Source organism: Scomber japonicus, chromosome 19 (assembly GCF_027409825.1).
Source record: "Scomber japonicus isolate fScoJap1 chromosome 19, fScoJap1.pri, whole genome shotgun sequence".
Classification (NCBI taxonomy): domain Eukaryota; kingdom Metazoa; phylum Chordata; class Actinopteri; order Scombriformes; family Scombridae; genus Scomber; species Scomber japonicus.
This window is the reverse complement of record NC_070596.1, coordinates 32,084,776-32,112,194: the sequence shown is the minus strand read 5'-3', so window position 1 is coordinate 32,112,194 and position 27,419 is coordinate 32,084,776. Positions and strand designations below refer to the sequence as shown.

The following is a 27,419-nucleotide window of genomic DNA, read 5'->3' as shown; positions in this document are numbered from 1 at the left end:
ATAATTATTATTAATAATAAAATAATGTCTTAGATCAACTCTGCTTGATGATTTTTTCAATGTGAGAAGTGTAGTACTGTAACTAAGGGGTGGAAGAAGTACTCAGATCCTTTACTGCAGTAAAAGTACTGCAGTATTATGAGTGATGTAGTATGCAGTATTACAGTAAAAGTACTGCAGTATTATAGTGATGTAGTATGCAGTATTACAGTAAAAGTACTGCAGTATTATAGTGATGTAGTATGCAGTATTACAGTAAAAGTACTGCAGTATTATAGTGATGTAGTATGCAGTATTACAGTAAAAGTACTGCAGTATTATGAGTGATGTAGTATGCAGTATTACAGTAAAAGTACTGCAGTATTATAGTGATGTAGTATGTAGTATTACAGTAAAAGTACTGCAGTATTATAGTGATGTAGTATGTAGTATTACAGTAAAAGTATAGAGTGGTCTACTATAGTGTATAATAATAATAATGGATCAGAATAAACAATGACAGGTTAATACAGAGAGGTTAGATAGTTAATGAACCCTGAGAGAAAGATTATATATTAATGACAGAACTATCTAAAGTACATTAAAGCTGTTAAAATAAAACCATTTGAACCATTCAAGAGTTTGTCTCTGGTTCAGTGGTTCAGTGCAGACTTCATTTAGATTTATTTTTACCCTTTCTAACTGGGAGTGTTACCAGTGGTAGATTAATAAAACTACTAAAAGAAAAGAAAACCCTCCTCCTCTCCTACTGGACCATCTCTAACAGACAGCTCCACAAAATAATTAAAGTTATTAATTAATTTTTAGGGGGAAAAAATACAATCATTTTTTAAGTATTTTTAAGGGGGGTTAAGATCAAATCTAGGGCTGATCTTATTTGATCTTATGTTAGTTTTGATGCTGTTGGACAGCAGCTCAAACAGCGTTTCTGTGTGTAGGCTTGCACAATAGAGAAAGATCTGTTGTATGGTGTTCATTGTGGGTGGAGACTTTGGGGCCCCATATACTCTTGTTCCGGCCCTGCCTCTTCACATTCAGCTCAGCCGGTCCTCATTACCCAGGATACACAGTCCGGTCTGGTCCGCTCCGGTTGATTGAGTCCTTACCGGCCGGTTCGTCCCGGAGATGTTTCGGGTCTGGTGTGAAAAGGCAGAGAGGAAGCAGAGCAGGAAGCAGAGCAGGAAGCAGAGCAGGAAGCGTTTCCTCTCACATGTGTTTCAGAGTCCAAACAAACAAACATCAGCAGTAACAGTAACAGTGTGAGAGTCTGAACCATGAAGTGTGAGTTAGTGTTGGTCTCTGCTCTCCTCTGGATCACCGACGGGTTCCTCTCCAACTTTACCGGGACGTGTTCACCGGGACTCACGGAGCGGGCTGCCGGGGAGTCGGTGCGTGTCTCCGTGGACTTGTCCCGGCTGGTCCACCGGGTCGACCCTCGCTTTCTGTCCGTCACCATCGATGCCAGCCTGGCTTCAGAGGAGAAGTTCATGTACCTCCTCAGGTCAGTCTCTCTCTCTCTCTCACTCTCTGTGTGTCTCTGTGTGTCTCTCTCTCTCTCTGTGTGTGTGTGTGTGTGTGTGTGTGTGTGTGTGTGTCTCTGTGGTTCAAAGTTTAATCTTCAGTCAGACTCAAAGTTCAACAGCCTGAAAAAACAAGTTAAAACACATCTGAACACTTTGTCTTCTCCTCATGTGACCAAACAACACACACACACACACACACAAACACACACACACACAAACACACACACAAACACACATAAACACATTCAAGACACATTCCTGCAGCTGATTCACATTTCTGTCGCATATTTAATCAAAAATAACATTTCGTCATTCTTCACATTTAATATAATGAATCGAAACTGTTCTGTTTTATCTATCTATCTATCATCTATCTATCCATCCATCCATCTATCCACAACTCTGTCTATCTATCTATCTATAGTTGCATTCTTCACATGTAATATAATAATTTGAAACCTTTATGTTGTGTTTATTATAACACAGTTGGACCGTAGTTTGACTTTCTGTTCAAGTATAAAAACTAGGGCTGTCAAACGATTATTTTTTTTAATTGAGATTAATCGTAGAGTTTCCATAGTTAATCGTGATTAATGGCGTTTTGAATGTCATGTTTAAAATCCTGTTATTTTCCATTTGAAGGCAGTTTTAAGCCCATAATGTAAAGCATTTCTTACCAGAGTGTCTTAACTGGGAATCAATCACGGCTCTGCTGCGACTCCCACACTCCAAAATGGTCCTTTGGTGGAGCTGAGGCTGGCTTGGCTGCACCTGGGTGTTTAGCGTGGAGGTGCTAACTCAAACTCCACGTACTCCGGTGGTAGTTAAACTCCGTTTGACACAGGTTGCATTTTACTTTTGACTTGTCAACTGAAGCGTCTGGAAGTGTTTTAAAGTTAAACAAGCCGTTCAAAAGTCCAGTAGCTCTCTTACTTTCCATCAGCGCGGTAGGTTTACTGCAGGAGGCCACTTCAAAGCATAGCGCTACAGCTAGAGGAGCCGTCTACGGGGGAGGAGAAGGGACAAAAAGGCTTGCAGCATTAAAATGAGATTTTAAAAAAGATTAACGCGTTATGGATTGTATTAATCTAATTGTGATTAACGCGTTAACGCTGACAGCCCTAATAAAAACTAAAGAATAAACAGTGACTGTGTGAAAGCTTCATTAAGGATGACCTCTCAGTAATGTGAGTAAAGACACTAATAATAATAATGTGAGCGTATGAAGAGTTAAATATGAAGCAGCTGTTTAACTGGACTTCCTGTCTGCTGTTAATGTGCTGCCATCTGTTTCTAACTTTCCTCTAAAGCTGCTTTTATTCCCTCTGAACTCTGGAGTCAGATTATCTCACATTGTGATGAATTATTATTTCACTCAGCTCAGAGGGGCTAAATAATTGGATTTGCTTTAAAACATCAGTTAATCAGATTAAATGAATCTTTTTATAATGGAACAAAAACAACTAAATAATGATGTGGACATGGAAACAAGACGGGCTTTGAAGCAGGGGGGGGTTTAGTGGTTTAGTGGTTTAATGACTCAGTGCAGACTTCATTTACATTTATTTTTACCTTTTCTAACTGAGAGTGTTACTAGTGATAGATTATTATTAATATTAAAACTACTGAAAGACAAGAAAACCCTCTACTGGACCACTACAGGACTTAACTTCAGAACAGTGAGAGACAAATAATTGTACCATGTACCAACACATTTGATGTTTGTCAGTTTAAAAGATCATTGACATAAAAGTGTTCAAGTATAAGACTAAAGTCATTAGAAAGACGACACAACCAAAAGTCGTTAAAACATTCTGCTGATAGCCGCTGAAGTGAAACGAGTAAAAACGTCTCTTTCTTTCTTTCTTTCTTTCTTTCTTTCTTTCTTTCTTTCTTTCTTTCTTTTCTCAGCTGATAAAAGGAACAGAAATCAGTGGATAAAACACATCAGGAACATCGCCCCTCTTGGTGTCATTGACTTATATATTGTGCAAGATGAGAGATGTTTTATAGTGTGTTCTGTTTCTTCTCAAAAAGTCAGAATTTCCCAGTTCCTCAATCACAAAGTTCAACTGGGATTCCCCTTAAAGTCAGATTTTCCAACTAAGAAAGATCAGAATAACCTCAACAGCCCCCGCCTCAGAGTCCATGATAGTAACTTCCTGTTGATCAGCACTCGGTCTTATTAGTGTCTCACAGCTCTGTCCAGCTTCTCTCTGTGGACGTGATGCTGTTTGTATCAACAGGTTTTGCTATCCCATATTGCTGATGGCTAACCTGGATACAGATACTGGTACACTTAAAACTCATCATCATCATTCCCAGACTCCGACTTCCGAGGTTAATGAAATGCAGCATTAGTTCACTGAGCCGGTTCAGATGTTTAATTCATGACACAATTCAGACAGGATCAAAAACCAGATGAGAACCTGTGGAGGTCCTTTTAAAATGTTTCCATGTGAAATAAAGACGTTTCTATTTCTATACAAACCTAACAGTAAGTATTAGAGTTTAATCTGTCTATCTATCTATCCATCCATCTATCCATCTATCTATCTATCCATCTATCCATCCATCTATCTATCTATCCATCTATCCATCCATCTATCTATCCATCTATCTATCTATCTATCTATCCGTCTATCTGTCTATCTGTCTATCCATCTATCTATCTATCTATCTATCTATCTATCTATCTATCTATCTGTCTATCTGTCTATCCATCTATCTATCTATCTATCTATCTATCTATCTATCTATCTATCCGTCTATCTGTCTATCTGTCTATCCATCTATCTATCTATCCATCTATCCATCTATCCATCTATCCATCTATCCATCCATCTATCCATCTATCCATCCATCTATCCATCTATCCATCCATCTATCCATCTATCCATCCATCCATCCATCTATCCATCTATCCATCTATCCGTCTCTCTATCTATCTATCTATCATCTATCCCTCTATCTCTCTATCCATCTATCCATCCATCTATCCATCCATCTATCATCTATCTATCTCTCTATCCATCTATCCATCCATCTATGCATCCATCCATCCATCTATCCATCCATCTATCCATCCATCTATCTATCTATCCGTCTCTCTATCTATCTATCTATCCCTCCATCCCTCTATCCCTCCCTCTATCTCTCCATCTCTCTATCATCTATCCCTCTATCTCTCTATCCATCTATCCATCCATCTATCCATCTATCCATCCATTCATCCATCCATCCATCCATCTATCATCTATCCATCTATCCATCTATCTATCTATCTATCCATCCATCTATCCATCTATCTATCCATCTATCTATCCATCCATCCATCTATCCATCCACATTGCTCACAGTCCAAGTTAAAATGTTTTTCTTCTTTCTTATTTTATCTTCATTAATATTTAATTCTTCATAAGCTTCCTTCTATAAAGTTGATCTGTTATCAGTGAAACAGGAAGCTCGTTATTACTTCATATCTTCCACTGAGAGTCCTGCTTGTGTGGTTTACCCTCAGAGAAATGAAGCTTCATCACACTTTATGTTTTTTATTATTCAGATTTTAACATGAAGGTTTTTTTGGGTTTTTTGTTTTCAGCGCTCCGAAGGTCCGAACGTTGGCCCGAGCTTTAACTCCGGCGTTTCTGAGGTTTGGAGGAACCAGACAGGACTTCATGGTGTTCACTCCTCAGTATGATCGGCTCAGCACGTTCAATGCAGGTAACACCACATGACTTACTGATCCTCATGGACCACATACACTGGAAGACTACTACTATTTATATCAAGTATGTTAATTTTAACTCTTCCACAGTGAGGAGTCATAATGTCGTGATGAGTCAGCTGACGTTTGCTTCCTGTCAGTAAACGTTTAGCAACCACAGACAAAAACCTCCAAACCTTCACTTCCTCTGTAAAATCCAACATGAGTCAACAGATAGGGGAGACCAGGGTCGGTTGTCACACTATTTCACGCTTGGTGAGAATTGCTGATCATCAAAACATCTTTTAACCCTTGAACAGGCGAGTGGAAAATGAGATGTGAAGACTAACATCCTAGTTATCTCATGTAAAACATTTCCACAAATCTACTTTTAAAATATTTTGTATATTTTGGATTTTTATCAATCAATCAATCTTTATTTGTATAGCGCCAAATCACAACAAAGTTATCTCAAGGAACTTTACACATAGAGCAGGTTCTAAACCAAACTCTTTAGGTTTTAACTTTAAAACGATCTTTTAGCAACCTACTGCTTAACATCTGCTGCTTTTGCTCCCCTGTTAGCTCTACAGCTAATCGCGGTTAGCGGTTAGCGGTTAGCCATGGCTTTTATGAGTTGTATCTCCTACAAAATACATTGTCCCTATTAAGGTGTTAATGTTCATAATGATAAACAACTGAATGCTTTATAATATTCTTGCTTTCTCTGCTCATTAATATCATAGTTTTTGAGTTTTATCATTTCTATCAAAGTATGAACCAACCACAAGCTTCAATTCTACCAATCCAGTCGTCCCAATTCAAGGCACATACAATTAAATAACCACCTTAACCCTTTATAGGACACTCACTGAAAGGAAGGATGAAAGGAAGGAAGGAAGGGAAGGAAGGAAGGAAGGAAGGAAGGAAGGAGGAAAGAAAGAAGGAAGGAAGGAAGGACGGTAGGGAAGAGGAAAGAAAGAGAGAGGGAGGGAGGGAGGGAGGAAGGGAAGGAAGGAAGGAAGAAGAAAGGGGGATGGAGGAAGGAGAGACGGAGGGAGGGAGGAAGAACAGATGGAAGGAAGGAAGGAAAGGGAAGGAAAGAAGGAAGGGAGGAGGGAGGGAGGGAGGAAGGACAGATGGGAGGAAGGAAAGGAAGGAAGGACGGAGGAAATAAGGAACGAGAGCGGGAGAAAGGAAAAGAGGAAGGGAAGAAAGAAGGCAGGAAGGAAAGAAAGGAAAGAAGGAAGGAAGGAAGGAAGGAAGGATATTTTGGGATATTTACAGAAGTTACCAAATATAATTATTGGCCCAATAAAGGGTTAACCAATCGTGTTAGAGAGTCTGTATCTCCTGGTGCACGCTGCCTGTTTAAGGGTTAATAATGAAGTTTGTAATGAGTATCACTTTCACTTTTACAACTTATTATAACAAGAAGTAAATTAAGCATCTAAGACAAACCGACCCCATCACTGTGTTGGTGATTGATGGATGGATGGAAGGAAGGAAGGAAGGGAAGGAAGGAGGGAGGAAGGAAAGGAAAGGAAAGGAAGGAGGAAAGAAGGACAGAAGGAAGGGAAGAAAGAAGGACAGAAGGAAGGGAAGAAAGAAGGAAGGAAGAAGAAAGGGGGATGGAGGAAGGAGAGAAGGAGGGAGGGAGGAAGGACAGATGGAAGTAAGGAAAGGAAGGAAGGAAGGACAGAGGAAGGAAAGAAGGAAGGGAGGAGAGAAGGAGGGAGGGAGGAAGGACAGATGGAAGGAAGGAAAAAAATAATAGTACTCATTAATGCTCCGTGTGTTTAGACCATGAATTTGAACCAAGTGATGAGAAGTAAACATCTAGCCTTTTATTAAAACCATTGTTTCATAACTTCTCAGTTTTATGATTCCTGTTGGTTTCCACATGTGACAAACAACCCCAACCAGATTTCATAAATATTCTGACACTAGAAATTTTAAGTTCAATCAACTTGAAATGATAAAACGTGTTCTATATTTAATCATAAAACATTAGATGCTTCCATTAAGGTACTGTATGATAGGATTACATTACCTAACCCTAATCCATTTACAGTATATTTATTTAATGGAAACCCAAAGAAAACTGTACATTTAAACAGTTAACCCTCCTGTTGTGCTCCCGGGTCAAATTGACCCTATCTCTTTTGACTGTTCCTTCCTTCCTTCCTTCCTTCCTTCCTTCCTTCCTTCCTTCCTTCCTTCCTTCCTTCCTTCCTTCCTTCTCTCCTTCCTACCTTCCTTCCTCATTCCGTCTTTCCTCTCCTTCCTCATTCCGTCTTTCTTCTCCTTCCTCTTTTCCTCCTTCCTTCGTTACTTCCTTTCTTCCTTATTTCCTTTTTTCTCACTTCCTTCCTCATTGCCTGCCTTCCTTCCTTCCTTCCTTCCTTCCTTCCTTCCTCCCTCTTTTCCTCCCTTCCTTCTTTCCTTCTTTCCTCCTTTCCTCCCTTCCTTCGTTCCTTCCTCATTTCCTTCTTTCCCCACTTCCTTCCTCTTTCCTCCCTCCCTTCCTTCTTTCCTCATTTTGTTCATTTGTTCCTTCCTTCTTTCCTTCCTTCCTTCCTGCCTTCCTTGAACTGAGCACAACAGGAGGGTTAAAGATGATAGAAAGCAAATAAAAGAAATAAAGAAATGCTCCTGGTAAGTAAAAACTATGAAATGCAGTTTATGTATTAGACACAGACAGAGCTCATTTTAATCTGTAGTGTCTGGTCGGAGCGTATGATTATTATGACCTGTGGTGTTCAGGACTGGTATAACGTGTATATATAAATGTGTGTTTTCAGAGCGATCCTGTGAGGAGCTGCGGCTGCCTTCATGGCTGGAAGAGAAGCTGAAGAGAGACTGGACTCAGCAGCAGTCGGTCCTGATGAGAGAAGACCTGCAGAGGAAATACAAACGCCTCAAGTTCACAGGTGAGAGTGAGTGTGACGTTCAGGTGAGAGTGTGACGACGTTCAGGTGAGAGTCTCAGTGTGACGTTCAGGTGAGAGTCTGATGTTCAGGTGAGAGTCTGAGTGTGACGTTCAGGTGAGGGTGTGACGTTCAGGTGAGAGTGTGACGTTCAGGTGAGAGTGTGACGTTCAGGTGAGAGTGTGACGTTCAGGTGAGAGTGTGACGTTCAGGTGAGAGTGTGACGTTCAGGTGAGAGTGTGACGTTCAGGTGAGAGTGTGACGTTCAGGTGAGAGTGTGACGACGTTCAGGTGAGAGTGTGACGTTCAGGTGAGAATCAGACGTTCAGGTGAGAGTGTGACGTTCAGGTGAGAGTGAGACGTTCAGGTGAGAGCGTGACGTTCAGGTGAGAGCGTGACGTTCAGGTGAGAGTGAGACGTTCAGGTGAGAGTGTGACGTTCAGGTGAGGGTGTGACGTTCAGGTGAGAGTGTGACGTTCAGGTGAGGGTGTGACGTTCAGGTGAGAGTCAGACGTTCAGGTGAGAGTCAGACGTTCAGGTGAGAGTGTGACGTTCAGGTGAGAGTGTGACGTTCAGGTGAGAGTCAGACGTTCAGGTGAGAGCGTGACGTTCAGGTGAGAGTGTGACGTTCAGGTGAGAGTGTGACGTTCAGGTGAGAGTGTGACGACGTTCAGGTGAGAGTGTGACGACGTTCAGGTGAGAGTCAGACGTTCAGGTGAGAGTCTGAGTGTGACGTTCAGGTGAGAGTGTGACGTTCAGGTGAGAGTGTGACGTTCAGGTGAGAGTGTGACGTTCAGGTGAGTGTGTGACGTTCAGGTGAGAGTGTGACGACGTTTAGGTGAGAGTGTGACGACGTTCAGGTGAGAGTGTGACGTTCAGGTGAGAGTGTGACGTTCAGGTGAGAGTGTGACGTTCAGGTGAGAGTGTGACGACGTTCAGGTGAGAGTGTGACGACGTTCAGGTGAGAGTGTGACGACGTTCAGGTGAGAGTGTGACGACGTTCAGGTGAGAGTGTGACGTTCAGGTGAGAGTGTGACGATGTTCAGGTGAGAGTGTGACGACGTTCAGGTGAGAGTGTGACGACGTTCAGGTGAGAGTGTGACGATGTTCAGGTGAGAGTGTGACGTTCAGGTGAGAGTGTGACGATGTTCAGGTGAGAGTGTGACGATGTTCAGGTGAGAGTGTGACGACGTTCAGGTGAGAGTGTGACGACGTTCAGGTGAGAGTGTGACGATGTTCAGGTGAGAGTGTGACGTTCAGGTGAGAGTGTGACGACGTTCAGGTGAGAGTGTGACGTTCAGGTGAGAGTGTGACGTTCAGGTGAGAGTCAGACGTTCAGGTGAGAGTGTGACGTTCAGGTGAGAGTCAGACGTTCAGGTGAGAGTGTGACGTTCAGGTGAGAGTCAGACGTTCAGGTGAGAGTCAGACGTTCAGGTGAGAGTGTGACGTCCAGGTGAGAGTGTGACGTTCAGGTGAGAGTGTGACGTTCAGGTGAGAGTCAGACGTTCAGGTGAGAGTGTGACGTTCAGGTGAGAGTGTGACGTTCAGGTGTGAGTGTGACGTTCAGGTGAGAGTGTGACGTTCAGGTGAGAGTGTGAGTGTGACGTTCAGGTGAGAGTGTGACGTTCAGGTGAGAGTGTGACGTTCAGGTGAGAGTGTGACGTTCAGGTGAGAGTGTGACGACGTTCAGGTGAGAGTGTGACGTTCAGGTGAGAGTGTGACGTTCAGGTGAGAGTGTGACGACGTTCAGGTGAGAGTCAGACGTTCAGGTGAGAGTGTGACGTTCAGGTGAGAGTGTGACGTTCAGGTGAGAGTGTGACGTTCAGGTGAGAGTCAGACAGACGTTCAGGTGAGAGTGTGACGACGTTCAAGTGAGAGCGTGACGTTCAGGTGAGAGTGTGACGTTCAGGTGAGAGTGTGACGTTCAGGTGAGAGTGTGACGACGTTCAGGTGAGAGTGTGACGTTCAAGTGAGAGCGTGACGTTCAGGTGAGAGTGTGACGACGTTCAGGTGAGAGTGTGACGTTGAGGTGAGAGTCTGCTGCTCTGACAGATAAGCTGACCTCCTGTGTGTCCTCCTCCTTCTCCTCCTCCTCCTTCTCCTCCTCTGGCAGAGTTCACTGTAGACCTGCTGCACTCCTTCACTAACTGCTCAGGGATGGATCTGATCTTCGGGCTGAACGCTCTGCTCAGGACGGCCGATAACAGCTGGAACAGCAGCAACGCTCGCACACTGATGCAGTACTGTGAGTCCAGACAGTACAACATGTCCTGGGAGCTCGGCAACGGTAAACCCTCTGAACTCATAAGCAAACATTTAATAACTGATTCATAGTTTACATCATTATCAATCAGTGGGAAAATAGCCTGATTCCAGCTTTACCAGTTAGTCTGTACATGAATATCATCTTCAGCTTGTTCTATTATCCACTGTGTCCAATCTGATATATTATTATATATGACATCATTAGATTATTAATAGTGAAGCATCAGTGTTAGAGCAGCATGTTACTGTTGTAGCTGCTGGAGGTGGAGCTAGTTTACACTACTTTATATACAGTTAGCTAGTTTATACTACTTTATATACAGTTAGCTAGTTTATACTACTTTATATACAGTTAGCTAGTTTATACTACTTTATATACAGTTAGCTAGTTTATACTACTTTATATACAGTTAGCTAGTTTACACTACTTTATATACAGTTAGCTAGTTTACTACTTTATATACAGTTAGCTAGTTTACACTACTTTATATACAGTTAGCTAGTTTATACTACTTTATATACAGTTAGCTAGTTTATACTACTTTATATACAGTTAGCTAGTTTACACTACTTTATATACAGTTAGCTAGTTTATACTACTTTATATACAGTTAGCTAGTTTATACTACTTTATATACAGTTAGCTAGTTTACACTACTTTATATACAGTTAGCTAGTTTATACTACTTTATATACAGTTAGCTAGTTTATACTACTTTATATACAGTTAGCTAGTTTATACTACTTTATATACAGTTAGCTAGTTTATACTACTTTATATACAGTTAGCTAGTTTATACTACTTTATATACAGTTAGCTAGTTTATACTACTTTATATACAGTTAGCTAGTTTATACTACTTTATATACAGTTAGCTAGTTTACACTACTTTATATACAGTTAGCTAGTTTATACTACTTTATATACAGTTAGCTAGTTTACACTACTTTATATACAGTTAGCTAGTTTATACTACTTTATATACAGTTAGCTAGTTTACACTACTTTATATACAGTTAGCTAGTTTACACTACTTTATATACAGTTAGCTAGTTTACACTACTTTATATACAGTTAGCTAGTTTATACTACTTTATATACGGTTAGCTAGTTTATACTACTTTATATACAGTTAGCTAGTTTACACTACTTTATATACAGTTAGCTAGTTTATACTACTTTATATACAGTTAGCTAGTTTATACTACTTTATATACAGTTAGCTAGTTTACACTACTTTATATACAGTTAGCTAGTTTACACTACTTTATATACAGTTAGCTAGTTTATACTACTTTATATACAGTTAGCTAGTTTATACTACTTTATATACAGTTAGCTAGTTTATACTACTTTATATACGGTTAGCTAGTTTACACTACTTTATATACAGTTAGCTAGTTTACACTACTTTATATACAGTTAGCTAGTTTACACTACTTTATATACAGTTAGCTAGTTTATACTACTTTTATATACAGTTAGCTAGTTTACACTACTTTATATACGGTTAGCTAGTTTACACTACTTTATATACGGTTAGCTAGTTTATACTACTTTATATACGGTTAGCTAGTTTACACTACTTTATATACAGTTAGCTAGTTTACACTACTTTATATACAGTTAGCTAGTTTATACTACTTTATATACAGTTAGCTAGTTTAGTCCAGTGGTTCCCAACCTAGGGGTGGGGGCCCTCCAAAGGGTCAGCAGATAAATGTGAGGGCTGCTGAGATGATTAATGGGAAAGAAGAAAAAACTTCTGATACACAAATGTAGTGGAGTAGAAAGTACAATATTTCCCTCTGAGATGTAGAAAGTAGTATCACATGGAAATACTACAGTAAAGTACTAGTACCTCAAACTGTACTACAGTAAAGTACAAGTACCTCTAACTGTACTACAGTAAAGTACTAGTACCTTAGACTGTACTACATTAAAGTACTAGTACCTCAAACTGTACTACAGTAAAGTACTAGTACCTCAAACTGTACTACAGTAAAGTACTAGTACCTCAAACTGTACTACAGTAAAGTACAAGTACCTCTAACTGTACTACAGTAAAGTACTAGTACCTCTAACTGTACTACAGTAAAGTACTAGTACCTCTAACTGTACTACAGTAAAGTACTAGTACCTCTAACTGTACTTCAGGACAATAAAACAATAAAAAGGAAAAGAGGAAGTTGGGTTTTTTTAAACTTTCTTTGACAGAAACAAACACAAAGAGACAAAAGAGAAAAGAAAGGAAAGATTAAACGTTTAACTTGACTGAAGGAACGTGGCTGCGTCTCGTTGTTTGACTTACAAACGGAGAATAAAGGAACTTTAACTGTTTCACATCACTCGGCTCTTTTCTGATGAAAGTCTTTAACTTCCTGTTGGTCCTTTGAGTCAGTGTTTAAAGGAAACCGCAGTTCACAACACAAACCGTCTGCTCGGCTCATAAAGCACGTAGAATGACTTCCTGTGTGAGAGGTGAGATAATCAACTGTAAGAAAACAAGGAAGTGAAAATAAAAAGTCAGATAAGAGACGGAGCTGTTTTAATACTGCAGTACTTTTACTGTAATACTGCAGTACTTTTACTGTAATACTGCATACTACATCACTATAATACTGCAGTACTTTTACTGTAATACTGCATACTACATCACTATAATACTGCAGTACTTTTACTGTAATACTGCATACTACATCACTATAATACTGCAGTACTTTTACTGTAATACTGCATACTACATCACTATAATACTGCAGTACTTTTACTGTAATACTGCATACTACATCACTATAATACTGCAGTACTTTTACTGTAACACTGCATACTACATCACTCATAATACTGCAGTACTTTTACTGTAATACTGCATACTACATCACTATAATACTGCAGTACTTTTACTGTAACACTGCATACTACATCACTATAATACTGCAGTACTTTTACTGTAATACTGCATACATCACTATAATACTGCAGTACTTTTACTGTAATACTGCATACTACATCACTATAATACTGCAGTACTTTTACTGTAATACTGCATACTACATCACTATAATACTGCAGTACTTTTACTGTAATACTGCATACTACATCACTATAATACTGCAGTACTTTTACTGTAATACTGCATACTACATCACTATAATACTGCAGTACTTTTACTGTAATACTGCATACTACATCACTATAATACTGCAGTACTTTTACTGTAATACTGCATACTACATCACTATAATACTGCAGTACTTTTACTGTAACACTGCATACTACATCACTCATAATACTGCAGTACTTTTACTGTAATACTGCATACTACATCACTATAATACTGCAGTACTTTTACTGTAACACTGCATACTACATCACTATAATACTGCAGTACTTTTACTGTAATACTGCATACATCACTATAATACTGCAGTACTTTTACTGTAATACTGCATACTACATCACTATAATACTGCAGTACTTTTACTGTAATACTGCATACTACATCACTATAATACTGCAGTACTTTTACTGTAATACTGCATACTACATCACTATAATACTGCAGTACTTTTACTGTAATACTGCATACTACATCACTATAATACTGCAGTACTTTTACTGTTATACTGCAGTACTTTTACTGTAATACTGCAGTACTTTTACTGTAATACTGCATACTACATCACTATAATACTGCAGTACTTTTACTGTAATACTGCATACTACATCACTATAATACTGCAGTACTTTTACTGTTATACTGCAGTACTTTTACTGTAATACTGCAGTACTTTTACTGTAATACTGCATACTACATCACTATAATACTGCAGTACTTTTACTGTAATACTGCATACTACATCACTATAATACTGCAGTACTTTTACTGTAATACTGCATACTACATCACTATAATACTGCAGTACTTTTACTGTAATACTGCATACTACATCACTATAATACTGCAGTACTTTTACTGTAATACTGCATACTACATCACTATAATACTGCAGTACTTTTACTGTAATACTGCATACTACATCACTATAATACTGCAGTACTTTTACTGTAATACTGCATACTACATCACTATAATACTGCAGTACTTTTACTGTAATACTGCATACTACATCACTATAATACTGCAGTACTTTTACTGTAATACTGCATACTACATCACTATAATACTGCAGTACTTTTACTGTAATACTGCAGTACTTTTACTATAATACTGTATACTACATCACTATAATACTGCAGTACTTTTACTGTAATACTGTATACTACATCACTCATAATTAAGAAATTCACTCTGCTTCTTTCTCTTTAAGTCCCTGAATATTTATGTTATGTATTTTTACTGCAGTAGTATTTTTCTCTCCCTGCTTGTCACTCATTTTTAAATCTCCATCAAAGTTCCTCTGACTCTGCCGTCGTGTGTTTGTGCTCAGAACCGAACAGCTTTGAGAAGAAGGCGGGTATTCGTGTGGACGGCTACCAGCTCGGTCTGGATTTCACTCGTCTCAGAGAGATGATGTCAGAATCCAAACTTTACCGCCACGCCGGTCTGTACGGGCCGGACGTGGGCCAGCCGCGAGACCACCGGGTGGATCTACTGGAGGGGTGAGAGTAACACTACAACCCTAACATCAGTGTGTCAGCAGCACTTATTCAATTATTGGATGGTTCTTTAATTTTCCACCCTGTATATTTTACTTTATGTTCTTATCTCTAGTTTATCTTGCAGATGTGACTCATATATGGAAGTAAAAAATGGTCAAAATGATTTAAATCTTATAATCTACTGAATACTAAAAAATGAGATTGAGTCATTACTGAATTCTTAGTGTTATAATTAAACAGCACTGCAGAGAGCTGACAGCTGGACAGTTTTATAAACATCTGTATTAAGATCCAGACATATTTCAAACATTATAGATTTATATCTGATGCAGTTTTTACCCCAAAAATTTCAGCTAGGTGGTTAAATATTTACATGAAGGAGGATTTTTAGTTACATACTGAAGCACGATTGGCTCCAAATAATCATGAGGTCATAAATCCTGCAGGTTATGTAGTAAACGCGCACATCTGGATTAAAAAAACAGCTGCTGCATCACACAACTAAATCTGTAAAGGCAGAAACACATCTTCACACTGTAGCTCCCAATGCAGGTAGGAGATCAATAGATGACAGTCCATTAAACTCTACCTGCATTGGGAGCTACAGTCTGCAGACCTTTATATCATGCAGGTTAAAATCAAACGACACTCTGATGCAGTTTTTACCCAAAAAATGTTCAGCTAGGTGTTTAAAAAACCTCTTTATGTAAATATCTCGGTACATGCTGGACCACGATTGGCTCCAAATAATCATGAGGTCATAAATCCTGCAGGTTATGTAGTAAACACGCACATCTGGAATAAAAAAACAGCTGCTGGATCACACAACTAAATCTGTAAAGGCAGAAAACGCTCCCAATGCAGGTAGGATATCAATAGATGACATATCCCATTAAACTCTACCTGCATTGGGAGCTACAGTCTGCAGACCTTTTATATCCTGCAGGTTAAACTCAGAGACACTTCAAATCATCTCAATCTTTACTTTTACAGCAACAAACACAACCAAAGTGATCCCAAAGCCCTCGTGCACGTGCTTCATTGTGCACAGTCAGGTTTCTGAGTGGAAGAAGACATTAAACAGAACATGTGACTGAAAAGCAGCTGAGTTAAACTAAGCAGTGAGTCTCTGCTCTAATTGAATCACAGCTGCAGACTTAATGTGTCAGCTGTTGTATGAATGAGTTTAATCTAATGCAGCAGGTAACTCTACAGCTGTTGTATGAATGAGTTTAATCTAATGCAGCAGGTAACTCTACAGCTGTTGTATGAATGAGTTTAATCTAATGCAGCAGGTAACTCTACAGCTGCTGTTCAAACATTTCCTTCATGCTGTGTGTCCTCGCTGTAGGTTCCTGCAGAGCGGAGCAGATGCAGTGGACGCTTGCACCTGGCACCAGTGAGTTTACTGTCTGGGTTTTTATTTGTGTTTTTCAGTTTGCACATAAAAAGTTGAGCAGAAACACAGAAAACATGACTAGAAATGCATCAGTTGTTCCAGGTTCAGAGACCTAAACATGTTTAACCCTTTATTGGGCAAATAATTATATTTGGTAACTTCTGTAAATATCCCAAAATATCCTTCCTTCCTTCTTTCCTTCCTTTACTTCCTCCCTGCCTTCTTTCTTCCCTTCCTCTTTTCCTTTCTCCCTCCCTCATTCCTTATTTCCTCCATCCTTCCTTCCTATCCTTCCTTCCATCTGTTCTTCCTCCCCTCCCTCCTTCTCTCCTCCCTTCCTTCCCTTCCTCCCTTCCTTTCCTTCCTTCCATCTGTTCTTCCTCCCTCCCTCCTTCTCTCCTCCCTTCCTTCTTTCCTTCCTCCATCCCCCTTTCTTCTTCCTTCCTTCCTTCTTTCTTCCCTTCCTCCCTCCCTCCTTCTCTCTTTCTTTCCTCCCCCCTACCTTCCTTCCTTCTTTCCTCCGTCCTTCCTTCCTTGAGAGACTGAAACCTTCCTCACCTCAAACTAACAGAAACGTGATATTTCATCTTGTTTTCCATCGTCTGATCTCTGACTGACTCTGTTCATGACGTCATCTCTCTGTGTTTCTTCTTCTGCAACGTTTAAACTCACCAACTGGAGACTCAACACGAGCGAATGGAGACAAATATTCACCGTCTTTTATTTTGGTGATTTTTCTGGAGCTAGATTTAACCCTTTATTGGGTAAATAATTATATTTGGTAACTTCTGTAAATATCCCAGAATATCCTTCCTTCCTTCCTTCCTTCCTTCCTTCCTTCCTTCCTTATTTCCTTCCTTCCTTCCTTCCTTCCTTCCTTCCTTCCTTCCTTCCTTCCTTCCTTCCTTCCTTCTTTCCTTCCTTCTTTCCTTCCTTCTTTCCTTCCTTCCTTCCTTCCTTCCTTCCTTCCTTCCTCCCTGCCTTCTTTCTTCCCTTCCTCTTTTCCTTTCTCCCTCCCTCGTTCCTTATTTCCTCCATCCTTCCTTCCTATCCTTCCTTCCGTCTGTTCTTCCTCCCTCCCTCCCTCCTTCTCTCCTCCCTTCCTTCTTTCCCTTCCTCCGTCCTTCCTTCCTTCCTTTTCTTACTTCCATCTGTTCTTCCTCCTTCTCTCCTCCCTTCCTTCTTTCCTTCCTCCATCCCCCTTTCTTCTTCCTTCCTTCCTTCTTTCTTCCCTTCCTCCCTCCCTCCTTCTCTCTTTTTTCCTCCCCCCTACCTTCCTTCCTTCCTTCCTTCCTTCCTTCCTTCCTCCCTTCCTCCCTGCCTTCTTTCTTCCCTTCCTCTTTTCCTTTCTCCCTCCCTTGTTCCTTATTTCCTCCGTCCTTCCTTCCTATCCTTCCTTCCATCTGTTCTTCCTCCCTCCCTCCTTCTCTCCTCCCTTCCTTCTTTCCCTTCCTCCGTCCTTCCTTCCTTCCTTCCTTTTCTTACTTCCATCTGTTCTTCCTCCTTCTCTCCTCCCTTCCTTCTTTCCTTCCTCCATCCCCCTTTCTTCTTCCTTCCTTCCTTCCTTCTTTCTTCGCTTCTTCCCTCCCTCCTTCTCTCTTTCTTTCCTCGCCCCTACCTTCCTTCCTTCCTTCCTTCCTCCCTGCCTTCTTTCTTCCCTTCCTCTTTTCCTTTCTCCCTCCCTCGTTCCTTATTTCCTCCATCCTTCCTTCCTATCCTTCCTTCCATCTGTTCTTCCTCCCTCCCTCCTTCTCTCCTCCCTTCCTTCTTTCCCTTCCTCCATCCTTCCTTCCTTCCTTCCTTTTCTTACTTCCATCTGTTCTTCCTCCTTCTCTCCTCCCTTCCTTCTTTCCTTCCTCCATCCCCCTTTCTTCTTCCTTCCTTCCTTCTTTCTTCCCTTCCTTCCTTTCCTTCCCTCCCTCCTCCCTTCCCTTCCTTCCATCTGTTCTTCCTCCCTCCCTCCTTCTCTCCTCCCTTCCTCCCTCCCTCCTTCTCTCTTTCTTTCCTTCCTTCCTTCCTTTTCTTACTTCCATCTGTTCTTCCTCCTTCTCTCCTCCCTTCCTTCTTTCCTTCCTCCATCCCCCTTCCTTCCTTCCTTCCTTCCTTCCTTCCTTCCTTCCTCCCTTCCCTTCCTCCCTTCCTTTCAATGAGTGACCTAAATGGAAACCTTGTTCAACCTTTTATTTTATTCTTCTATAATCTTTATTTTTAATGTTTAGTTATTACGTGAATGGAAGAGACACGTCGTTGGAGGATTTTCTGGATCCAGAAGTTTTTGACACTCTGACCTTAAAGACCAATGAAGTCCTGGAGGTAATAATGTTCAGATGAAATGAATGATAGCTGTGATGTAATGTAATGTTTATATTATGGGATGTAAACGTGGATCTGTGTTGCAGAAAGTGAAGCTAGCGTCTCCGGGGAAGTCGGTGTGGCTCGGAGAGACGAGCTCAGCTTACGGAGGAGGAGCTTTAGGACTGTCGGACACGTTCGTCGCTGGATTCATGTGAGTTTACGTTCAGATTCAGATTATTTTATTTATCACGGAGGCTCATTCAGGTCCACAGTCTACCAGGGGGGTATTCCAGAAAGCAGGTTATGTGGAAAACTCAGAGTATGTTAACCCTGAGATGAGGAAACTTCGTGTTATCCATTCCAGAAAGAGAGATAACTGAAACTCTGAGTCAGTCACCATGGTAACTGAAACTCTGAGTCAGTCACCATGGTAACTGAAACTCTGAGTCAGTCACCATGGTAACTGACTCTGTGAACATAACCTGCCCTCTGGCAGGTTTTCTTTAAGAAACTCTGAGTTTCTACCTGTCTCCTCCTACCTGAAGCAAGCTGCCAGACATGGATGGTCCGTTTCTTCACAGTCTGATAGATATCGAGGCAGAATTAATTCTCAATGACTTATGTCTGAAGATGCAGTATCACTGTTCATTACACTCAATCATTTCTTAACATTCTCCGGCCATATCTGCCTTCTTGTTAATCTTATTTTTAGGAAGTATTTTATTGTACACATCGTCACATTTTACTCTTAAAATCAATGACTCCAATATGTATAATAAATAAAATAGTGTAAAATGTTAATCTACTAAGCAGGATATTAGATGAGAGGACATATGTGTTAAACTGCTTTCTGTTGGGGGTATAAATGACTACATGTTGAAATAGCCACTGAGTTAATATTTACTTTGTTTAATAGCCTATGTCAACTATGAATAAAATCAAAGTGAGGTACAATCATGGCCCAGCAAAATGTGCCTTACTTTCTGAATTATGTTTTTTTATTTCATTTTTACCTGCTTCCAAATACGTCACACCACTTTTTCACCTGTAGTCTACAATTTTAAGTGAGGTATGGCAGTGGAGTGGTGCATTAAAACTTAAGCATTGACTCGGGCAGTAATTTACCTCAAGTTTACTGAGATCAAGTTGGTCAGATCGGATCACATGTTAATAATGTTGGAGCAGAGCTTAACAACACTGTTCAGTCTGATCCTCTCCTTTACTGATAGTACAAGAGTTTCAATTAAAGCTCGAAATGGTAGAAGGAGGTTAAAATGAAGTTACAGGTGTTCACATTTAACCATCAACTCTGTGTTTACATTGAACTTTAGAGTCAGACACATTTCCCAGATACTTACTATGATGCTTGCTTTGTGTTTGCTGCTGTCTTTCCTGAAATCAATGATCAGTTCCTTTTAGTTTTGGATCCGTTTAGGTCAAGATAAATTAGCGTTGCACCTTTTTAAGAAAAGCAGGAAGAGCACAACCGTAGTCTGTGTGGAGAAGAGACAGAAGTACTGTGTTCTCTGTGGAGAGCTGCAGCTGTGTGTCCAAGCAGCAGGAACCAGTCAGAGAGTCAGCCTCCATCTCTAAACTTTGACAGAGATGCTTCTGGATTTATAATGGTTGAAATGGGACAAATGCAACATAAAGAAGATTAAACTGGAGGTCTCTCTCTCTCTCTCTCTCTCTCTCTCTCTCTCTCTCTCTCTCTCTCTCTCTCTCTCTCTCTCTCTGTCTCTCTCTCTCTCTCTCTCTCTCTCTCTCTCTCTCTCTCCAGGCTTCAGGATTTAATCCAGATTCATGGAGCCGAGACTTTTACTGCCTGTTGTTTCCTAAAGTCTCAGTTTGTTTTTAGGGTCAGTGAGGTTTCTTTAGTGTCCATGTTGGTTTAGTTTAAATGTTAAAGGGTTAAAATGTGAAAATAAACGTATGAATAACTTCACACATTCTTTTTTTGTGGACCCAGCATCAAATTTCTGCTTTTAATCCATTTAGAGAGAATATATTAGAGGATTATGGTAAAAATGTCTAAGTGGTGTAACCATAAAAACTTTGTACCAAATAATTCAACGTTGCTTAAAAACAGTAAATAGTCAATAAAACACCTTCCTTCCTTCCTTCCTTCCTTCCTTCCTTCCTTCCTTCCTTCCTTCCTTCCTACCTAACACCATATCAACTAGTTTGGCATGATCTGGTTTCACCTGGTTTCTGTTGATGAGCTGAATGTGAGAACTTTGCTTTGCTGGATTTCGTAGGTCGTGGATTTTTTCTTTCTTTCTGAAAAACAACTAAGAAGCACGTATCATATTAACGATGATTTAGGAAGCTGAAGAGAACACAGGAGCGTCTCTTTAACTTACTACATGAGCCTGATTGAGTTTACTGATTACCCAGCAGCCCCGGTCCCATGACCAACCTGAAACCAGCCCTGCTGATAGCTCACAATGCAAGAGAGAGATATATGCCCAATGCAGGTAGAATACCAAGAGATAATATATACTCAATGCAGGTAGAATACCAAGAGATAATATATACCCAATGCAGGTAGACTACCAAGAGGTAATATATACCCAATGCAGGTAGAATACCAAGAGGTAATATATACCCAATGCAGGTAGAATAAGGAGAGATAATATATACCCAATGCAGGTAGAATACCAAGAGGTAATATATACCCAATGCAGGTAGAATAAGGAGAGATAATATATACCCAATGCAGGTAGAATACCAAGAGATAATATATACCCAATGCAGGTAGAATACCAAGAGATAATATATACCCAATGCAGGTAGAATACCAAGAGATAATATATACCCAATGCAGGTAGAATAAGGAGAGATAATATATACCCAATGCAGGTAGAATACCAAGAGATAATATATACCCAATGCAGGTAGAATACCAAGAGATGATATATACCCAATGCAGGTAGAATACCAAGAGATGATATATACCCAATGCAGGTAGAATAAGGAGAGATAATATATACCCAATGCAGGTAGAATAAGGAGAGATAATATATACCCAATGCAGGTAGAATACCAAGAGATAATATATACCCAATGCAGGTAGAATACCAAGAGATAATATATACCCAATGCAGGTAGAATACCAAGAGATGATATATACCCAATGCAGGTAGAATACCAAGAGATGATATATACCCAATGCAGGTAGAATACCAAGAGATAATATATACCCAATGCAGGTAGAATACCAAGAGGTAATATATACCCAATGCAGGTAGAATACCAAGAGGTAATATATACCCAATGCAGGTAGAATACCAAGAGGTAATATATACCCAATGCAGGTAGAATATAGTTGGGTATTAAGATTTAACCCTTGTGTCGTCCTCCCGGGTCAAATTGATCCCGTCCGTTTTGACTGTTCCCTCTTTCCCTCCTTCGCTCTTCCTTTCCTCCCTCTTTCCTTCTTTACTTCCTTCTTTCCTCCCTTCTTTCCTTATTCCTTCCTCCCTCCTTCTCTCCCTCCTTCCTCCCTCCTTTCCTTCCTCCTTCTTTCCTTCTTCCTTCCTTTCTGCCTTCCTTGACTCAAGGACAACAGGAGGGTTAATATATACCCAATCTTCCAGCATACTATCTTAAATGAGGTATTTAATGAACATGAAGTATAACAGTGTATAGTTTTTATGTTCAGAGGTGTGATTGTTGCTTTCCACAGGTGGTTGGATAAATTAGGACTGGCAGCCAGACTGGGCCTGGATGTGGTGATGAGGCAGGTGTTCGTCGGCTCTGGGAGTTACCACCTGGTTGACGAAAACCTGGATCCACTTCCTGTGAGCTCTTATCAAATATAACTGCGTCTTTAAATGTTTTTAAATCCAGTTTGTGGCAGAAGCTCGACACCAGATGTGTTTGTAACCTTTTAGGAAATGTCATTTTGTGTTTGTGTTCAAGGTAATCGTTTAATTTAAGGTAGTATTGTATAGTTTTATGGAACTTTCCTCGGGTATTTCCATTTATGCCCCATCTATTCCATTTCAGAGGGATATATTGCATCTGTCAAAGTAAAGCTTTAGTTGCATCTAACTCAACCACACCTTTACTAGAAATGTGTCAGATCAGAAAAAGCTGCAGACTACATATTAGCAGCTACATTTAAAATATAAAAGGACCCAGAACAGATCCCTGAGGAACACCACAAGTCATTATTCACAATGTTTAGGCGGATATCTTCTATCATATTAGCCACAGCTACTTTATATGTTATTAATGAGTCAGAGGTTGTGTTTACAGCTTGTTGCATTGTCCTAAAAGTGGCAAGAATAAGTAATATAAAGCTTCAAATGAATAGCTTTAGTTGCTTAAACTCAACTCCACCTTTTATTAGTAAGGTGTCGGATCAGGAAACGCTAATATAGATCATTTTTGTGACTTTTTAGAGAAACCTACATATTAGCATGTTAATTTAAAATATAAAGGACCAAGAACAGATCCCTGAGGAACTCCTAAAGTCATTATTCACATTTTATTTTGGGTGGATATTGTCTGTCATGTTACTCACAACTACTTTATAGCTGATAATAAGTCAGAGGTTGTGTTTACAGCTTGTTGCATTGCCCCAAAAGTGGCAAAAAAAGAAGTAATAAAGCTTCAACTGAGTAGTTTTAGTTGCCTAAACTCAACCACACCTTTTTATTAGTGAAGTATCAGATCAGTAAAGTTTCCGCATCCTTCACCATTTCTGAACAACCTGCATATCAGCACAGATATTTAAAATATAAAGGACCAAGAATAGATCCCTGAGGAACACCACAAATCATTATTGACCCTTTTTTTAGGTAGGTGTTAACCACCGCTACGTTAGAAGTGTGTCAGATGTTGTTTTTATAGCTCGTGGCCTCAAAGTGTTAAAGAGTTAAATATCTGAGTATTTATTGGTTCATACTGTCTCATGTCTTCTTTTAGGATTACTGGTTGTCTCTGCTCTATAAGAGACTCGTTGGACCGGAGGTTTTAAAGATCGAAGCCTTTTCTAATTTGGGCCGAAGTAAAAGAGTGAGGCTGTATCTGCACTGCGCCAACAGGAAGAGGTACTGCTGCTCCAGCCTCAGTCTCATTTATCTGCCAGTCACATCCTGCGTTAGTTAACCTGTGTTTGTATTATTTTCCTCCCAGCTACGGAGCCGGAGCTGTCACGTTGATATCCATGAACCTGAGTAAGAAGCCAGCCAGGATCTGTGTGCCGGCGCTCGCCTCCTCCAGCACACTGGAAGCTTTTGTTCTTCAGTCTGAGCAGCCGGGAGAGGAAGGCCTCTACTCCAGGTGCCTCAACGCTCGCCGCTCAATATAACCATTTATCTCTGAGTTAGCCTGAACACCCCCCCCTCCCCTCCACCCCTCTCGTGTCATGTGAAAAGTCACGTTTTATCACTTAGTGTTAATATGAAAGAATCTCTGAGGCAAGAAGACATAACTTTACTTTGTGCTGGATGTTTACAGTTATCTTTATGCAGCTTCTGGAAAGTTATAATATCTTATTTTATTCTTCTAGGATGATTAAACCTCTTTTTATATCTTATCAAACACGAACACCATCTGCTCTGTAGCTTATTAGACATGTTTGAATATAACTGGTCTTAATTTGTCTCAGTCAGATATTCAGTCTGTTTTTCAGCTTCAAGTAAAAAGAAATAAGTCTGAAAATGGAGTAATCAGGTTTTCTCTATGATGAGGAAACAAGCTGATATTAAAAACGTAATTAAAGTGTTTTATTTAGTAAACTCAGTCATATTATAAGATCAGCTCTGGTTGCTGCTACAGCTCATAAACTCAATCTGAGGCGACTTTAAAGAATAATCTGTTTTTAACATCTTTAACTTTAATTCTGACTGTTCGTTTCTTATATGAAGCTAAACAGGTTTAAATCAAACTCTTTTAGAATAGTTTTACGTTTTCATCATATTTAATTGTTATGCTAATTTCAAGAAAACGTATTACATCATATTTCTGAACCTGTTGGCAGATTTTCTTGCAAGAAAACTAGTTGGAAGAATAATTTTCACTGTTTCAATCAGGAGAGTTTGAGCAGTTCTTGTTTGTCACGATCATTTAATGTAAAGTTTGCTTCTTTTTTTTAATAAAACAGAATAATAATAATAATAATAATAATAATAATAATAATAATAATAATAATAATAATAATAATAATAATCTGGTGAAATGAAACTTAAAACCTTGTTTGTGCATCACTTTTACTGAAGTGACTGCTTTAAATTCACCTTTACTAATAAAGATAAGAAGTTAAGTAGATTTTTTTTCCAACTTAAAAATGAAAATAATGAAAAACTAAGAAATACTCCTTTAGGGGAAATGATCCGACACTTCCTAAAACATGAAATGTCTAAATAACCTTTAAGTATAAATGTAATGTTTCTGTTTCCTGCTGCTTAATGTTCTTATCTCATATTTCAGAGGACACGTTAATGCAGTGTTGGTTATATTAACAGGAAGTGTTTTATAGTCTCAGAGTGGTTAATAAATATTTAAACTGGAGAGGTGTGGGTGTGTGTGTGTGTGTGTGTGTGTGGTATGAACACGTTGGATTACAGCAAATATTGAAAAAGTCAACACATGTTTAATATTTAACCAGAACTCTCAGAAGGTTTTTCACTTCCTTCAACCTCAGACACTTGAGGCATGCTGTCGTTGCCATGGATACCGTAGATAATAATAATAATAATGATAATAATAGCAAATAATAAAACATGATGTGGCTGCAAATGCATCGAGTACACACTAAAGACTTACTATTAATACATTGAGTCTGTTATTTATAAGTCTATTTCCTGGATGTTTTTATTGGTATTTCACTCACAGCCCCCCTCCACCCCCCACCCCCCTCCACCCCGCGTTTTATCCACTTGGTTCCTTCCAGATGTGAAACTCTGCGTAGTTTCGTTTAACCTCTGTCAGCTCAACATGAAACCATTAAACAGTTTGACTCAAACTACTTTCTAAATGAGTCAGAGCCTCAGATCTTCAGTTTAAAGTGACTTCAGCGTCAGTAGTTAGAGCTGCAACCAACGTTAAACATTAACATTAGCTTCTTGTCCTTTTTATTAGTAATATAATATATAGCGCTTTAAAAAAGATGTTACAGAGTTCATCATAAAGCAATAAAACAGATGATATAAGATTATACAGCTGTAAAGAACAAGAACATAGAATATAACAGAGATCAGAGAAAGTTATAACATCAAATAAAACCACATGATGAATGCACATTAACACTTGGGGCAATGGCCCAATTGTTGAAAAGCCAGGCGGGGAGTTCCAGTCCTCTGAAATGAAGCCAATGCGGAAGTAACTTAGAACTGCATTCTATCAAAAGGCCACCAGGGGGCGACCGTCTCTATACAAGTCAATGGAGAATTCACCAACTTCTCACTTGATTTCTAACCTCAGTAAACGTTTTCAAAATGTGTTTATGGTCTCAATCGCTAGTTTAAAGCCTTCTTCAATGCAGTATGATGTTCATTTGGGACATTTTGGCCTCCCTGATTTTATATGTGACGATAAAGCAGGGTATGCATTAGGGCGTGGCTACGTCCTGATTGACAGGTTGATTGACCAATGTCCTCGAGATCCAGCCCTCGTAACCAATCGCAGCCTCCCCGCTCTGCCCATGACTCCGCCTCATACCCATATAAGTAGAATCCGTGTTTTCTTTTTCCCAGCATGCACCTGAGATTTTCAAGATGGCGCTGCCCAGATTCGATACCATTGGCTTCCGAGCAGCAGTCCACAAACCAATGGGTGACGTCACGGATGTTACGTCCATTTCTTTTATACAGTCTATGTGAAAAACGCGCGCTAAGGTGCCCTCTTCAGTGGCGAGAACGTGCTGTATGTGTTTTTTTTCTTTTCACCCCCGCCCTTCAAGAAGTCTGTGCACTCCACTGGTTATAGTTACAGACTGACTGGGAGGCAGTTTGATCATAAATATAGAAGCCAAAGCAGATAAACTCTAAAATCGTAGCTTTGTGAAACAGTGAAAGATGCATGATGATGTGTGTTCGGTCGACATGATGCTGAATATGTCTCACACAGCAGCTGCAGAGTCAGGGAAAAAAGTCCAAATTCTCTGACTCAGCTTCTTAATGTGAATATTTTCTGGTTTCTTGAGTAAACTGAAGATCTTTGAGATATCTGATGAAGTTTAGGAAACACTGATCCACATTTTTCACCATTTTCTGACTTTTTATTGACCAACAATGTCTTTAAAATATGTTTCATCCACATCCAGTGTTAGGAAAGCTTCTGATCGTATCTCATGTGTTATATATGTGTTGTGTTTGTTTGAAGGTCTGTGAGACTCAACGGAGACACGCTGACGATGGTTGATGATGAAACTCTTCCTGAGCTGAAAGGAGTCCGTCTGCCAGCTGCTGAACATCTGCAGCTTCCTGCGTACTCGCTGGCCTTCTTCGTCCTCACCGAGGCTCAAGCTGCGGCCTGCAGGACGCTTCACTGAGACACGAGGACGGAGACACGAGGACGGAGACACGAGGACGGAGACGCTTCACTGAGACACAAGGACAGAGACACAAAGACGGAGACACAAAGACGGAGACACAAAGACGGAGACACGAGGACGGAGACGCTTCACTGAGACACGAGGACGGAGACACGAGGACGGAGACAC

At 39.9% G+C, this 27,419-nt stretch overlaps 1 protein-coding gene across 1 annotated transcript; it reads left to right on the top strand.

The window, feature by feature from the left end:
- Positions 1-1,274: 1,274 nt before the first annotated feature.
- LOC128379957 (heparanase-like) lies at positions 1,275-27,405 on the top strand. The gene is made up of 12 exons (XM_053339594.1): positions 1,275-1,501; positions 5,125-5,246; positions 8,034-8,162; positions 10,273-10,446; positions 14,880-15,051; positions 16,403-16,450; positions 18,670-18,763; positions 18,850-18,956; positions 22,434-22,548; positions 23,681-23,805; positions 23,891-24,037; positions 27,080-27,405. Exons 1-12 carry the CDS (start codon positions 1,275-1,277, stop codon positions 27,246-27,248), a joined length of 1,629 nt encoding a protein of 542 aa, XP_053195569.1. The 3' UTR covers positions 27,249-27,405.
- Positions 27,406-27,419: the final 14 nt, after the last annotated feature.

Excerpts from the sequence above, each read along its gene's own strand:
- LOC128379957 (XM_053339594.1), top strand. The coding sequence starts at position 1,275 with ATGAAGTGTGAGTTAGTGTTGGTCTCTGCTCTCCTCTGGATCACCGAC. Across the intron at positions 18,764-18,849 it reads AGACCAATGAAGTCCTGGAG|AAAGTGAAGCTAGCGTCTCC; the intron begins GTAATAATGTTC and ends TCTGTGTTGCAG. Across the intron at positions 18,957-22,433 it reads ACGTTCGTCGCTGGATTCAT|GTGGTTGGATAAATTAGGAC; the intron begins GTGAGTTTACGT and ends TGCTTTCCACAG.